This window comes from Hippoglossus stenolepis, chromosome 15 (genome assembly GCF_022539355.2).
Source record: "Hippoglossus stenolepis isolate QCI-W04-F060 chromosome 15, HSTE1.2, whole genome shotgun sequence".
NCBI classification, from domain to species: domain Eukaryota; kingdom Metazoa; phylum Chordata; class Actinopteri; order Pleuronectiformes; family Pleuronectidae; genus Hippoglossus; species Hippoglossus stenolepis.
The window spans coordinates 14,416,694-14,429,525 of NC_061497.1; the positions used below are offsets into that span (position 1 = coordinate 14,416,694).

Here is a 12,832-nt window from a genome sequence, read left to right on the forward strand (position 1 = left end):
TTTATACACACTGCTAAAAGAAAGTGCTTAAATTTGGGACACATTCCACCTCCGAATGTTGCCCTTAGTTTTTCTTGTGTGCATTCACACGTGTGCTTAGAGATTCCCACTTATAATAGTATCAGCCAAGACAAAAAGGTGTAAACTTCTACTGCTTTCATATAGTATGTATACCTAAGCATTCACAAACGCTTAAGGTGATATACACACATAATGTATATGCATGCAAATTCCATGTGTGCATAGGCATATCCAGGTCCTGCAGGATTCACTTTGTCAGTCTGTTCACTTTGGAGTTCATTGATCTTTAAGATGAACAATATACATTGAAAGGTGACACCCGTTAGCTCACCTGGTTGTTTGGCTGGTTGCTATATGTCTTCCATTCTCTCTCTCTCCACCTCTCACACTTAAACTCTGTCCTATCAATGAAGGCTTGATACCCCAACATATCTAGAAATGTCTACTTCTTTTCTCTTCTCCAGGGTTCGAGGTGTTCGTCCGATGTGGTGATGTTGGGGGAAATGATGTTCGGCTCTGTTGCCATGAGTTACAAAGGCTCCACACTAAAAATCCATCAGATCAGGTAAGAAGAACAGGGAAGCTGGCTTTTCATCTTGCAGCTGATCATGAAATAAAATGTAAACACATCCTCTGACCAGGTTTATTTTGCCATTTAGTATGAAGGTCTATTGTGGAGTATCAAATTCTTAATTTACATTACTGTACAAAAGAAGTAAGGACAAAAAGATTCAAGAGAAAAATTAAAAGGAGACAAATTTAGATATGAAAGGCACACAATAGTGCACAAGAAGTTAGCTCACATATGCCGATGACCGTTGTCCCTGTACTATCATCATATCAGATCACCACCTCAGCTGATGCTGAGTAAGGTCTTCACCGCCAGGACTGGAGGCAGCGTGTACGGCAGCCTCAACACGTAAGCACAGACACACACACAGACACACAAGGTCCCCTGTGTTTAAATCAGACATCAATACTGTCTGTGTTTCTTACTGTCTTTGAATGTCTGTAATCTGTCCTTCTGTATGTATTGCATAGCTTTTTTTAAAAAGTTATAATTGAAGTCACCTTTTTTTTCTGAATGTTGTAATTGTATATGTGCAGTATAGTGTTGGTGGTACATACTAACTTTTATTCCCTGTTTTCTGTTTCATCTTGTGCAGGTTACAGGACAGCCTGGAGTTCATTGGACAGGATGGCAACACCTTAAGGCCTGATCAAAACACGGGGCCCAACAGTCTATTAGGAAACATAGGTAACAGTAACCCAGTGCTGCCCCAAAGTCCTCCTCTTTCCTTTTTAGTTAACGTATGAAATGAAGGTAGAGAGGAGGTGAAATGTTTTTCTTTAAAACACAGCCTCAACTCAGTTTAGTTAAAGTCTGATACACATCTGATTAAAGGAAAGATAATTTTACTTTGAATAATTGAATGTTAATCTGATTCAGTTTCTAACATCATCACATCACTTTGAGAATGACAAAAAGTACTTCAGGAATAATTTACTGTAAGGGCAACTTGAATTTCACATTCGTTTTGAGTGTCTTTCTACAACTGTGAGGAGGCCGAAGATTTTGTTTTTCCTTTCCTACCCTTTAACATTCTTATTTGAATACAAACCAGACTGGAAAAACTGCCAACAACTCTCTGGTACTGCTTCCCTTCATTAAGCTCTTGAGAGGCTCCAAAAACCCTCAAACTGGCCGTGCAAGAACAAGTTTCTCAGCAAAACGACCCTTGACTGGTTTACAGTATGAAATGTATAAATAACAGCTTGAACTGCAAAATCTATGCTTTTGTTATGCCTTTTCTCTGTCATCCTCACAGAAAAGACAAAAATGTATAGTCCATAATTTATTGTTTGGTTACCTGTGTTTTCTGTGAGTGATACCAGCCTTCCTGTTTGTCTGTTAACCTCGCTGACTGACCTGCTACACGATGGGTATTATTTCATTCCAGACTAAAGATCTCCCATAACTACGTACCGTAAAGATGACAGGAGGTTGCTAGTCTTCCTCCTCCCTTATTCACTAACCATGGTTCATGTTTTTTTTGTTTTGTCTTCCCCCCCTCTTCCTTCTCTTCTTTTCCATGTTTTTGTTTGTGCTGCACAGGACTTTCGCAGCTCTGCAGCCCTCGCCGGGCCTTCTCTGAACAGGGCCCTCTGCGCCTCATCAAGAGCGCGTCTTTCTTTTCAGGTTGGCGCTTAAAACCGGCCACGACTGATGTGTGCTGGTTACGTGTATGTGTGTAGGCTGTAGTTGCAGTAGTAGTGGCTGTGCAGGCCTAGATTCTCAGCGGCTGCATGGCTGCATGGCTGTGTGGTGATTTTTGCACTAGTAGAAATAGTCGAAGCATGCAGCGCAACAGCACACTTGCAAATAACTTGGGTCAGATAATAGCTGCAGACATTATGTTTGGTTTTTCATTTGGGCATTTGTTAATAAATTCAGGTGATGGCAAATAATTTTTAAAAATGCACTTTTCGGAATATGTATGGCTTTGAACAGCCTCTTTTTCTTTGTTTTGCTAGTGGCTGTGTCATTACACAACCTTGCCCATCAGCAATAAAGAGTTCGCAAATATATCATTAATATATCTGCCACTGTTTTCTGACCCAGGCCTGTAGGTGTTACACACGCAGAAATGATGTGCATGGGTGCTCACTGGTGTCAGTAGCTGTAGTTTTCGTAGTTCCTTTCTTCACGTGTTCTTCACTCTCATACTTAAACTATCCTTTTGTCTCTGATAGTGACTGTGATACTTGGGCAACTAGTCTAGGCTTTACAATAGTAAAGATATTCAACTTTAGTGGACTTAAACTTCAAAACTAAATTAAATGGCTCAATTGCAGACTTCTGGATAAACGCATCCACTAAAGTTAAACATCTTCGTAACACAGTTATACAGTTTGCCACAGAGAGGTTGTGGGACACTGAGGAGCTCCACCAGCTGATGGTGAAATGTCCTGCCCAAGGGCGCCTCGGCAGTAGTTACTTAATACTTACTACTCTATTTTCTATAAACCAATTCTATTCCAGTTATATTCAGTAATATTTCTAAAATGTGTACGGTAAGGTAGCCTGCATCTGTCTCTGCCAGTGACTGTGAAACAGGCTTAAAATAGAGGTACCTGTTTTTTACAGAACACGATTTGCATTTGTTTTCAAACTAATAATTGAACACTTACTGCATTGCTTTTGCAAACAATATTATTTCAAACCTTGCCCACGCATCATTGCTGTAAAGAAATCAACTGAATTTTCCCCCAGTGATTAAAAAAACAAATTGGTTTGGTGTTTTCGAGCAACATGAAGTAGCAATGATTCAGTTTTTTCCACTGTGTGCATTTTCTAGACAGACCACATAGCTAGATTAAGTCTTGAAAACAAATACTGTTCTTTCAATTACACTCTAAAATAGCATTTTTGAGTAGAGTAGAATAACTTCAAAAAAATTACAAGTATTCAGTGTTTATTCCTCTCTCCCTGTCACTGGGGTACACCCTCTGCCCTCACTCTAGTGAATTGGTGCTTTTATAGAAAGATCCTCTTCCCCACACCGCCTACGCACTATTCATTTTAGCACAACCATAGTTTGGCATGGCATGTTGTTCTCTTAGTTATGTAATTTTGGTATAGCAAAGTGTGCAATAGGAGTGTACACACACACACTCTGACAGCTTTGCCAAAAAAAAACTCATGTTGACTGCACATTCAAATGCTGCATTTGTGGTTTTCACATCTCTGCTTAGCCCAAAGAGTTGATGAGAAGGACATTTGAGAATAAGGAAACAGACCCAGTGACATCTATATTGTAGTGCTTGTTGTAGAAAGTTGCATTACAGCAGTTGCTGTAGAAACTGAGCAACAGCAGATTACAACAGTAGTGGGTTTTGCATTATCTTTCTATTTGTGACACTTCCTGTGTTTTGGTCTGACTAAACAAAGGGTGCACCAACAGCATGAGAATTAGTCAGCAACAGTCATTTCCATGTAGAATCTCGTCCAACATCTTTATGTGTGGACCTCACATAGGAGTTGTGTGATTCATAGTCAAATAGTGTTACAATTATTTAGAATAGGCTGTCATCCGTGGGAATTACATTTTTCGTGCTGCAATATGTACTTAATAAGCAGTCACACATGATGAAGTTGTCAGTGGCCACATCTCTGTTTATTTCTGCTGTCAATGCTACTCTGGAGTTTTTCGATCGCCTAAAAATTTGAATTTTGCAATCGCTGCTGGCCGTGTTTTAGTTTGAGAACTCCTGGGCCGCCGTTTAGTATTGACGGGCACTCGCTTCCTGATTGGACCTGGTTCTCATCAGTCATGACTTGACTACCAGTGAGGTGTGGTAAACACTGCTCCACTTCATCATCATTCCCAAAAAAATAAAATCCCTGCTCTTACTTTTCCCCAATGCTGTTTCTTGTTCAGTGTATTTTCTGCAAGTAAGCAACCAACTCCAGCGTAGACGGTCTGATTCCTGTTTACACCGGCACGATACACGATAGCTTGTGTGGAAATAGATTGTTTTTAGTTTTAAACGCTGTTTTAAAACAAAAAACGTGTTAGTATGGCTGTAGACTTAGCCTCTGTATTTGTTTGTGCTTGTGGTGATAAGAGCATCCTCAGAATGTCGCGTGCTCCATTGTGCTGATCACATTGGTCTGTTTCTCACAGTTTTTTTTTTTGTCTCTTCTTTTCATCCCTCTCATTTCCTCCTTGTTCAATTTCCTACCTTCCCATCACCAAACCTATTTCTCTCTCTCTCTCTCTCTCCCTCTCCCTCTCTTCCTCTAGGCCACAGTCACCCCATGGACATGCCTGGCCGAGGGCTGTACGACGAGAGGGACAGCGGCATCGCCCGGTCAGGTAGGTTAATTAGACTAGGAGCCAAAGCCTGGATTGACCTACACACAGCTCTCTCTTGTCCTGTCGAGCATTGAATGGGGTTTACATTTATTCTTGTAGAGAAGATCAAGTGTGCGCCAGGAAACTATTGAACTCTTGCACTTGAGAAAGTTTGTGCTTAAACGCCACTGCTTAAGGTCACGAGTGTGGAGAGTTGCACAACACTGGTTACTTTAACCGGTAGCGACTTCCCTAATGTGGTATGCAAGAGGCAGATGCACATGAACTCAGTTTTCCATTCATTATAAAGGACCCACAGGTGGACACTCAGTCATGACTCATTGGGATGTGTATGGAAAAAAGAGGGAGAAAGGTGAGGGATGAGAGAAGACGGAGAAAAAGTTTTCCTCTCGACTGTCAATCCTGCAATTCTAAAGTATTTAAACCAAAAACCAGAGAGAAAGAAGAGGATGCAGGGGTGAAAGACAGTGGGTGTGTTTACACTGCCTGTATGGTCCAGAATACCTTGTGCAATGGAAACTGAACCCTTAACCTCTGCTCTGCTCACTTTTCCCCGCTCCACAAACACCACCACCGTCACGAGCGGAATTATGTTTTCTGATCTATCCCAGGTCACATGCAGAGAGTTAAATATAGTGGCTTCAGAAAACCTGTTTTAAACAAGCTTCTAATTCAAGCCTCGTCCTCTCATCTCCTCCCTCTCTGCGGTTGGGCTGGAGAGCTCTTTATTTATCTCTGATACACACACGTACGCACATGTCCCCCTGTAGCACTCCTCTCTTCCCGCCTCCCTCCTTCTCCTCTTACTACAGTCCTCTCGCTACGTCTTCAACTTGTTAGCACAGTTTTTGTTTTTTTCACACACACGTACGCATACACTTGCCCTCAGGACGTTATCTCTTCACACATACACACATACTCCTCGTACACACACAAGGACACATTCTGTCTTAATGGTTCGTGTGTGTGTGTGTGTGTGCGTGTGCGTGCGCGTGCGCGTGCGCGCGCTTTGTCATTACCATGCCAGGTTGGTGTAAAGCCAGCTTGTCAAATAACTGAAGCATGTGACTGTGTGACACACTAGCTGATATTAGATCTCATATTAAAGCTCCAGTAATTAGGAGCTACATCTGGGTGGGTGTGTGTCATTCAGAATGAATAACCCTAAACACTTAACTTGTTTTCGCATTCACTCTCTTGTTTTTTTATTTACTTCTTTCTCTTCTCCGTCTCTTTAGCTTCTCTGAGCAGCCTGTTGATCACCCCCTTCCCGTCTCCTGGCTCCTCTCTGACCAGCAGCTGTGCGTCCAGCTACCAGCGCCGATGGCTCCGCAGCCAAACCACCAGTCTGGAGAATGGTGTTTTTCCCCGATGGTGAGACAAATACAAGCATACGTGCACAACAAAACCATGCAAAAACAGTGTTTACCTAGATTAACCTAAACACAAATAAAAAAGAAACATGGTTTATTACAGAGGGATCGCTCTTTCTTTCTTTCTTTCTTTCTTCAAAAAATCCTAACAACTAGAACAGTTATTTTTTGTATTTATTACTTTAAGGGTTAGGTGACGAAATAGTTATCTGATACATTTCATTTCAGTCAACTGACCGATCATTAGATACAACTCTAACCCACACGCACACTCACATATGATCTTCTTAGCACCTTCTCAAACACTCTCAGAGACTCTACACAAACATTAATCAGCTTCATCAGGTATTTGTAGTTTGTTCTCTTAGGACGTCCTCAGAATCTAGCAGGCAGCTCGGAAAGTGACATACACTGCTGTTATGTGCTAATAACGGGTCAGACACACGCACACACGCACGCACATGTTTGTACTTCTATCTTAGTGAGGACATTCATTGGCATAATGCATTCCCTAGCACCTTACCCTAACCCTAACCATCCAAACTAAATGCCTACCCTTAACCTAACCTAAACCTAATTCTAACCCTAACCCTAAAACCAAGTCTTAACCCCCAAACAGTCCATTAAAGGGGGGTCACAAAGTGAGGACCGGCCAAAAGGTCCTCACTTTCCCAAAATGTCCTCACTCCGTAGGTTGTAGGGTCAAACTGGCCCTCATAAAAATAGCTGTACAAGAGCGCGTGAGCGCGCGCGCACACGCACACGCACACGCACACACACACAACTTTGCACAGGATATTGTGTTGGCCTGTCACTATAAATGCTTTAGAGTGCTTTAATCTTTCAGGCTTAGAAAAGGAGATCCTAAACAGTATTCTTACAATTTTTGATGTGAGGCAATCTGGGAGCATAGATATAACTTGATATGAAATCGGTTTGTTCTAGAAAAACTACAAGGATTTAGGTTTCTATGTGAAGTCAATGCATGGAAGTTACCAACATGTCGCAGCCTCTAGAATCTGTCTTGTCAGAATCCTATTGGTCTCTGCTCTAAAATTAACCCCTTGTCCTGGACAGGTCGGTGGAGGAGAGCTTCAACATGTCTGATGAAAGCGGGGGACCGAGCCTCGGCGTAGCCAGGAAGAAGAAGATCGCCATCGGAGTCATCTTTACGCTGTCCCCCAATCTCGAGGAGAACAACCGCTTCCAGGATTTCTTTTTCTCCCACTTCCCTCTGTTTGAAAGCCACATGAACAAACTGAAGAGCGCAATCGAACAGGTGAATTAAAGTGTAGAACTGCAATTATTAGAGCGGAATTTCTTCATGATTTCCCTTTTGTGTTTCTTTTCCTGATGTGGTTATTAATTTTTTTAATTTACTACAAAATCATTGTTTCAATGTGTCCAATGTTTGTGTAACTAAACCTGTCAAAGAAACCTACTTAGCAGGGAGATATGAATAGAAGCCAAATGCCAACTTTACACCCTGTCCTTCCCTTTGTAATGAGCCGAGATGCTGTCAGATTGACTCGTTAATGGTCATACCACATATATCTATGGCTCTGAACACTGGTGCCTGTTGTTGGCACTGTCAGAGCTTTTTTGTGCCCCCCCTCCTTGTCATCCCCCTTTTACAAATTCCTTGCTCCACCTTTCCTGCAACTTTGTTTGTGGGCTTCAGTGCCAAATAGCTCAAAGCGTGTGTGTGCTATGTCACTCTGAAGGCCATGAAGATGAGTCGCCGGTCAGCTGATGCCAGCCAGAGGGCCTTGGCTTACAGCCGAATGATGGACGGACTCAACGATTTCAGGTTGGGCAACTCTTTTTGACTCACTGTGACACAGACACTAATCTTAATTAATTAATCTTTTCACCATACAACACTGTAAACTTTGGAGCAGTTTTATTTGTAAATGTAGAAACGAGATTATCCTGCACATAAAACCCAAGGATTTTGATATGGGCCAAAAACACACTCACTCACAGTCTATTTAAGGCAGGAGCTTCACTGCACGTTTACCAACAAAATCTCACTGGCAGTTCACCAGAGCAAACATCTAAGTTCCATTCAGTTTCTGTTGACTGGAACCAAACACTCTAACTACATCCATAGCAATGTCTCCACATCACTGAGCGACTCTGGAAAATATGTGACATTTAACATCTATTCCCAGGAAACAGACGCTACACTTAGAAGACGTGTCTGGTGTATCTCTGCTCTATGTAACCTGACACGAGCATGCTGTGCAACGTGCATCATTCATTGTGTCTATCAGTCGTCACTGCACATAATGCGACACGGGTAAACTGCGTGGTGGACAGGATTTTGTTTCTTGATGGAGGGAGAGATAAGATGCTGGAAAGGCTGGTGTGATAAAACAAACAGGCAGGTAAAGGACCTGTATCATGTTGCCCTGTCCATCAGACAAGTAGCCGCTGCACTGGGTAAGATGGGAGTTAAAAATAGGCGTTATGCTCACACACTACAGAGTGAAGACACAGCTAGTGTTCTGTCCTCAAAACAGTTTACTTTAATTTCTCCTCATTTGAAAAATACCCTTATCTAAACATTAAATTTGTATCCAGGGTCTTGTTCTTGTTAGCATAATCTTAATGTTCCTGAAAAGTAGGTCAGCAGGTGCTTATACTTATCCTGTGTTACTCATGAAATGGCTCTAACATTTGGGCACCTTTAATGACTTGAGATCTGCCTTTCATTACAACCGTACTTTCTTAAGCAAGCGGGTGGCCAGACTATCAAGCAGCCAGTAAACTGTGTTTTTGCTGGTTACATCTGAGATTGACCTGCTGCTGTTGCTGGCAGACAAAAGAAGAATCTCATCTATTAACGTGGTTTACAAGAAAAAACATTTTTAACATCACATTTCTTATTTTCACTTTGACAGCAACATTTTAGGTTGATGTATCCCCAAAATAACATATATCGTTTTATTTAACCATCAGAATCAAATGATTCTTGTCAGCTTAATGTTGCTGATATCATCAAAGGAGAATGACAAAGAACTTTTAGAAAAGACGTCATGACTGTCAACAGCAGTTAGTGTATCAAGGTGAATCTATGATGCGTGAAGGTAACAGGCGAGGAGATTCTGCTCCAGTTACTGATGCAGTGGGCTGAGGTGTGGCAGTCATGAATAATTACTGAGTATGTGTTCATTTTTATGTATGGTGTATGTTTGAGAGTATAGGTACAAAATTGATTAAGTTTGAAAAATGATCAATAAGATGCACATTGAGCCAAGTAAGAGATGTAGAAATATAGAGAGAAGAGGAACATTCTTTTCCCCACCTGTCTTGTGCAAACCATTTGTTGCATTGTAACTCCTCCCAGCATGCTGAAGAGGAGTCTTGCTTCAGGGCCTTGGTTGTCTTCAGGGAAGCTTATTGATCAGTGTTTTAGAAATTACCTAAACTCAACTCTTCATAATGCTGCTTTTAGAGGATGCTTTATTTAGGCTTTCTAGAAACACAAGTTCTCCGAATGATCTAAGGTTAATATGCGATGACATGGAAAAATGAAATCATAAATTTCAACTGATGAGGTTGCAGAATAGCGTGCATGTGTGTGTATATGTGTGAGCCATGCTTGTCAGTACAAACTTATTTAATGTGTGTGTGCATACATGCCTGTCTCCACCACTACTTTCCCTTGTCAATCACACACTGGTAGGCAGTTTCCCGTCTGAGGTCCCCTCATTGCTGCAGTCATATGCCTGTTGGCAGTCGGCCACAGAAACCCAAGCCTCCTGCGTGGCAACCCTATCTACCTCGGGCAGCGGCCACGAGCACCAGAATAGTAAATAATATATGAGTGCCAGCAGGATGAACACTATTGCACGGGACAAACAAAATACAAATCTCACCTTCAGATGGCAGCTAAATATAAGCGTAGCCACCTTTGCCATTAAGAGGCATTGACTTCATGGAACATTACTGAAGGAAACTGGAAGAAATGTCTTTCGCTTAATGCTTTGACGTAGTGGGAGGGCAAGGTAACACGCACGCACGCTGCCAAAGATAATCTGCACAGTTAGCAGGGGCATGCACACATAAAAGTCACACCAGCCTATACTAGGGTTATGTTAGGGAACAGGCAGTTGTCCTGAGCCAAGTAGAACACTCAACACACCAGGGTTCTGTAGATCCCATTTACCATAAATACATAAAAAGGTGCACTCTGGATGAAAAGAATGCACCAAATGGCAGCCATTAGAAACGGTGAGTTTTTAATGCAGTTTTCCTACCCAACATTGTATTTAAGGTTATCCCTTAAAATGAACTTAAGCAAAAAAGACTCAAAAGCATCTTAAAATTAAGTGTATTGTATATTTTAGGTTTTATACTATACATTCAAATTATGACAAAGAGGTTGTAAAACACATTAATTGACTAATTGACTTGCTAAAATGTGTTAATATATCAACTCATGCAAACAAATTGAGACTGGATCCAGGATCTTTCAGTGACCATAACGGTGCCGTGTGTACATTAGCTACTGAAAACACAGCCCATTGCCAAGCCAAAAGCCGTTGATGAGGTCAGAAATTCTTGGATTGGTGCCCTCCATCGTGAGGTAATTTAAAACACAAGCGCGCTCTTAAAAGTTCACCTAAACAGCTGCTGCTGCTGCAAAGAAGCCGAGGGCAGATCTCTCTCTCATGTAGCGCTGGCTCGTTCTCACACATCTACCCACTGGGGGCTTTTTCAATAGATGAATCCACAGCAGACACAGTGGGGTCAAGTGGGGCTTAAAAAGGTCACGGATAAGTCGACTTGTTTATAACACAGGAATGAATGAAGCGTTATTAGGTGGTTTGTCTGCTGACAATGAAATGTAAAGAGGGTAGGAGACGTGGTTTATGTGCATTGAGTTTCAAATGACATTAACTCCATTCTGTTGAGCTCCTTTAAAGTTAGACTGGCTATGCTGTTGTGTTTTATGTGTTTGTAGAAGATTGCTGTTGTTTATGTTGTGTTTGCAAGGGATTAAGGGTAAACAGATAAAATGCCACATCCTCGTTTTGCTTCTTGAAGACAGAGTCCAGCAGCTGCCATCCATATTACAGCTCTGACTAAGAAACGCCTGATTCTTGACATTCCTCAGGCTGCAGAGATTCCCCTCTGCCCCTGTGTCAAAGCCTGGCCCCTGGCCGAGACATGCTCACCAACACACCCCACGTTCCATGGAAACTCCACTCCTTCTCAATGAACAAATGCCCAAGCCGAGCCACATACAGATAGTTACACTCAAACACACACTTGCAGCACAGAGCCAGAGCAGAGGTTGTGTGTGAGCGTGCACAAGTTTGACGGACTCTTACACACACGCACACACACCCAGGGTCTCCCATGGCCTCAGTGCAGACAGCAACGCTCTGTGAACTGAGATCTCTTTTGTTTACCCCCGAGAGACAATAACGTGTCTGTTCCATCTCTGTCTGTTTTCTCTCTCTTCCCCTCCTTCCCTTTCGTTCACTCTCCACACGCCCTCTGCGTCTTTCATCCCACCCTCCCTCGCCGTACCTCGTCTCCAGGATGACCATCTGCGACCTTTACACCATGCCTCGGGTGGCTGAGCCTGTCTGGTTGACCATGATGTCTGGGGCATCGGAGAAGAACCAGCTCTGCAGTCAGTTCATGAGGGAGCTCTCCCTGCTGATGGAGCAGGCCTCCAAGAACCAGTTGAGTGTCCACTTGTTCTCACACCTAGTCTGAACTTCTGAATGTCACACCACTTTAAGAGGTTTTGTCTCAGACTAGGAAGGAAATTAGATGAAAATGCATCTTCAAACATGTCTGTCGTATTGCATACTAGTTGTCAGCAGTTACATTGACACAACAAACCCAGAACTCTAGGAAATGAGCTATTTTGATCTGAAAGCCAAAATCCAGAAAGAATTCAGGCAGGAACCATGCAAGCTCACAGATATAAAGAGGGAAAGACATGCACATTAGCATTCAGACATAAAGAAATGTTACACATGCAGAGTCTTTCCACTTCTTTTGTTGGCTTGTACTTCCTGAACAAGCTCATGAACAGAGAGACACATGCAGACTCTCACACACAATTCATTTTCTCTCTCACATACACCAGTTAAAAACACACTCTATCTCTCTCTCACACACACACACACACACACACACACACACACACACACACACACACACACACACACACACACACACACACACACACACACACACACACACACACACACACACACTGTGAATGCTTCCCCCCTCTTTGCGTTTATTTGTCTCTCTCAGAGGGAGCTGTGAATGAGAAGATCCCTGCCAGTCTCTACACTCTTATTGTTGCTGTTACAAAACCATTTCAAACCACTGCTGTAAATATATGAATTGGTAGCAAGGCATTTATTGAACATGGCACCAATATCGAGTGCAGTTGATTTAAGTAGCATTCATTACACTGAACTGAATTATTGCATCAGGATGATCTTAAAGGAACGCAGTAATTACCAATATTGTAATGTTGTGGTTTCTTTAGCTTTCATGCATTAAAAAAATACTATACCA

At 42.2% G+C, this 12,832-nt stretch overlaps 1 protein-coding gene across 5 annotated transcripts in view; it reads left to right on the plus strand.

Moving 5' to 3' along the window:
- The window catches only part of fnip1 (folliculin interacting protein 1), a 37,045-nt gene that overhangs the window by 15,368 nt on the left and 8,845 nt on the right, over positions 1–12,832 (plus strand). For 4 of the 5 annotated variants that reach the window (XM_035177917.2, XM_035177919.2, XM_035177922.2 and 1 more), the window contains exons 4-12: positions 486–586; positions 866–940; positions 1,188–1,279; positions 2,138–2,221; positions 4,830–4,901; positions 6,140–6,275; positions 7,352–7,553; positions 7,999–8,084; positions 11,830–11,976. In XM_035177917.2, the coding sequence (XP_035033808.1) occupies positions 486–586; positions 866–940; positions 1,188–1,279; positions 2,138–2,221; positions 4,830–4,901; positions 6,140–6,275; positions 7,352–7,553; positions 7,999–8,084; positions 11,830–11,976 (995 nt within the window). The remainder of the gene's footprint in view (positions 1–485; positions 587–865; positions 941–1,187; positions 1,280–2,137; positions 2,222–4,829; positions 4,902–6,139; positions 6,276–7,351; positions 7,554–7,998; positions 8,085–11,829; positions 11,977–12,832) is intronic. The other variant, XM_035177920.2, reaches the window with a different exon arrangement.